This window comes from Penaeus vannamei, chromosome 15, assembly GCF_042767895.1.
Source record: "Penaeus vannamei isolate JL-2024 chromosome 15, ASM4276789v1, whole genome shotgun sequence".
In the NCBI taxonomy this organism is placed as follows: Eukaryota; Metazoa; Arthropoda; class Malacostraca; order Decapoda; family Penaeidae; genus Penaeus; species Penaeus vannamei.
Window position 1 is genome coordinate 32,214,781 of NC_091563.1, and position 2,500 is coordinate 32,217,280.

The 2,500-nt window shown below is 33.3% G+C and overlaps 1 protein-coding gene across 1 annotated transcript in view; it reads left to right on the top strand.

Annotated features, from left to right (window-relative positions):
* Positions 1 to 2,500, top strand: part of LOC113823723 (zinc finger protein ZFP2) — a 6,179-nt gene that overhangs the window by 2,765 nt on the left and 914 nt on the right. Inside the window, exon 3 of the mRNA XM_027376416.2 lies at positions 1,646 to 2,500. This exon is cut by the window's right edge and continues 914 nt beyond it. Within this exon, the coding sequence (XP_027232217.2) occupies positions 1,801 to 2,500 (700 nt within the window). The 5' untranslated portion in view covers positions 1,646 to 1,800. The remainder of the gene's footprint in view (positions 1 to 1,645) is intronic.

A 2,500-nucleotide genomic window follows, 5' to 3' on the forward strand; every position in this document is an offset into this window, starting at 1 on the left:
GTCTTTTTAGTCTTCCTGACAACTAAGACCTACTATTTTATGCAACTGTTGAGTGAAAACTCATTAAATCTGTTTAAGTCTTGCTATATCATTTGTGTAACTTAGATTATATACTTGAAATTAATGTGCCAGTCTTGATGTTACTAGTTTTTCATAGTAGGAGGATATGGCCTAGATCTTTTGTCTTTAAAGTTCTCGCCATCTACTCATACGTTACCCTTTGTTGACTTCCTGCTCTTTATAGTAGCTACAGCACATGACATACGACATAAATACTCTGAAGTCTTTAGTAGCTTTTTCCTTTAATCCCTGATCCTTCAGCCAAATATGATATTGGTTGTAGATTTCAAATTGGATTTGATTATATAACTTACAATATATCAGCATTTTTGTTTTTACATGCCAGATTGAAGCTTGTCCTTTCTATCTCTTTAACTCATTTGATTTAGATGCTTCACTGCCATCAAGTGGTCCAAAATACGAGCAGTAGACCCACTTGAGCAGCCACTCTGTGGGGTGTATGGCTTGTAGGTTAGGTGCATACAATCACTTTTGTACGGTGACAAGATTCCATGACTCCCCTTTGCAATGTGATTTTCTCTTTTTCTATGTTAGTATTTGCATTTTGAAGATGTTAATAGACTGTTTTCCTTGCAGACTCCATATAATTTCTCTAGGTAGTCCAAAATTCAGCAGAATGATAATGATAATAAGTAAGATTTTGTTACTTGTGTAATAAAAAAAAATCATAAAATTCAATTTTCTGTAATACAACTTGCATCACCAGTCATGGTGGGCAGGATTAAGATACTGAGCATGAAAATAGTGTCCTCCCTGGAGTTGGCGCTCTTCCAGTCATAGCTTACCAATGATACATTTCACACTTGTTTATGAGTGGAAATATTCCAAAAACCCCTTCCTAAATGCTCACTCAGTTAAATCACCCTCCAAGAGCTTTGTGCATTTATGGTGAGTCATTTCCATCACCCTGGCCTTCAGCCAAAATTTCATGACAGCAAGTTCGTGTCACCTCAGCCCTTGATGTGAAAGTCACGTCATCCAGATCATATGGGTTGATGTTATTGGTACACATGTATTTACTGATATTTAAAACCTTTAGAAATGCCCCAAGTCATAATTAGGATTATTTCATTTCAAACATTTCAATCATTACAGTAGAGTTCCTCTTCAGACAAAAAACGAACTGGATTATTTTCAGTTTTTGTCTGAAGAGGAACTCGTGAAGAGTTCGAAACATCACGTTTATTTTCATTTCTCATTGTGGCTAGTTTCATTTTCATTTATATACATACATACATACATATACATACATACACACATACATATACATACTTACACACATACATATATACATATATATATACATACATATATAGATAGATATAGATAGAGAGATAGATAGATACATTTATATATATATATATATATATATATATATATATATATATATATATATATATGTATATATATATATATATATATATATATATATATATATATATATATATATATATATATATATATATATACACATACATATATATGTAAATATTTCTGTAGATACATACATAGATATCTGAGAAAGTGATCATTTAAATATTAGATTATCTTTAATGTGTTTCAGGTAATAAAAACCTTCATACCAGAGATGTTGCCTGAAGCTGGACCAAATACCCATTGAAGGATGTAACTGAAGAAAATAATGAAGATTTGTTTTTATTGTAATTGATGATAATACGTCCTATGTTGTGAAGAGGGACTAAATTTTCTGTGAAAAAAATGTCAGAGATTCCAGTTAGCAGGAAGCCTAAGAATCATGAGTGTTCCTTCTGCAAAAAGAAATTTTTATACATAACAGAAATGAAAAGGCACTATCGATCTCACACTAAGGAGAAACCATTTGTTTGCAAAGAGTGTGGTAAGGCTTTTTCACTTGTTAGTAATCTTAGCAGGCATAAAGGAGTTCATAGTGGCTTGAAGCCCTTTGAATGTGCAGAGTGCTCGAAGAGATTTTCAGAGAAAGGATCCCTCAAAAAACATATAGCTATCCATACTGGTGAAGAACCCTACAAATGTGCAATATGTGAAAAAAAGTTCACTCAGAAGGCACACTACAGTGCGCATATGTATCAGCATACAGATGAGACACCAGTTCAATGCTCTATTTGCCCTAAAAGGTTCAAAAATCAAATTAGATTATCCATTCACTTGAGGACACATTGTGAAGACCGACATTTTAAATGCTCAGTTTGTGATAAAGCCTTCAAGACAAAAGGATCACTTAGTAAGCATGGTCTCGTTCATAGTAGCATGTCATTTAAATGTTCTCTCTGTGAGAAAACATTTAAAAGAAAAAGGTCTCTGCAGCTTCATGTGAGGTGTCATGAAAAAAAGCTTCAGGTGCGTAAGGGTGAATCGCTTTTAGAAGATGATGTTTCAGACCATGCATCCCATAAGCCATCATTTGAATGTCCTCAGT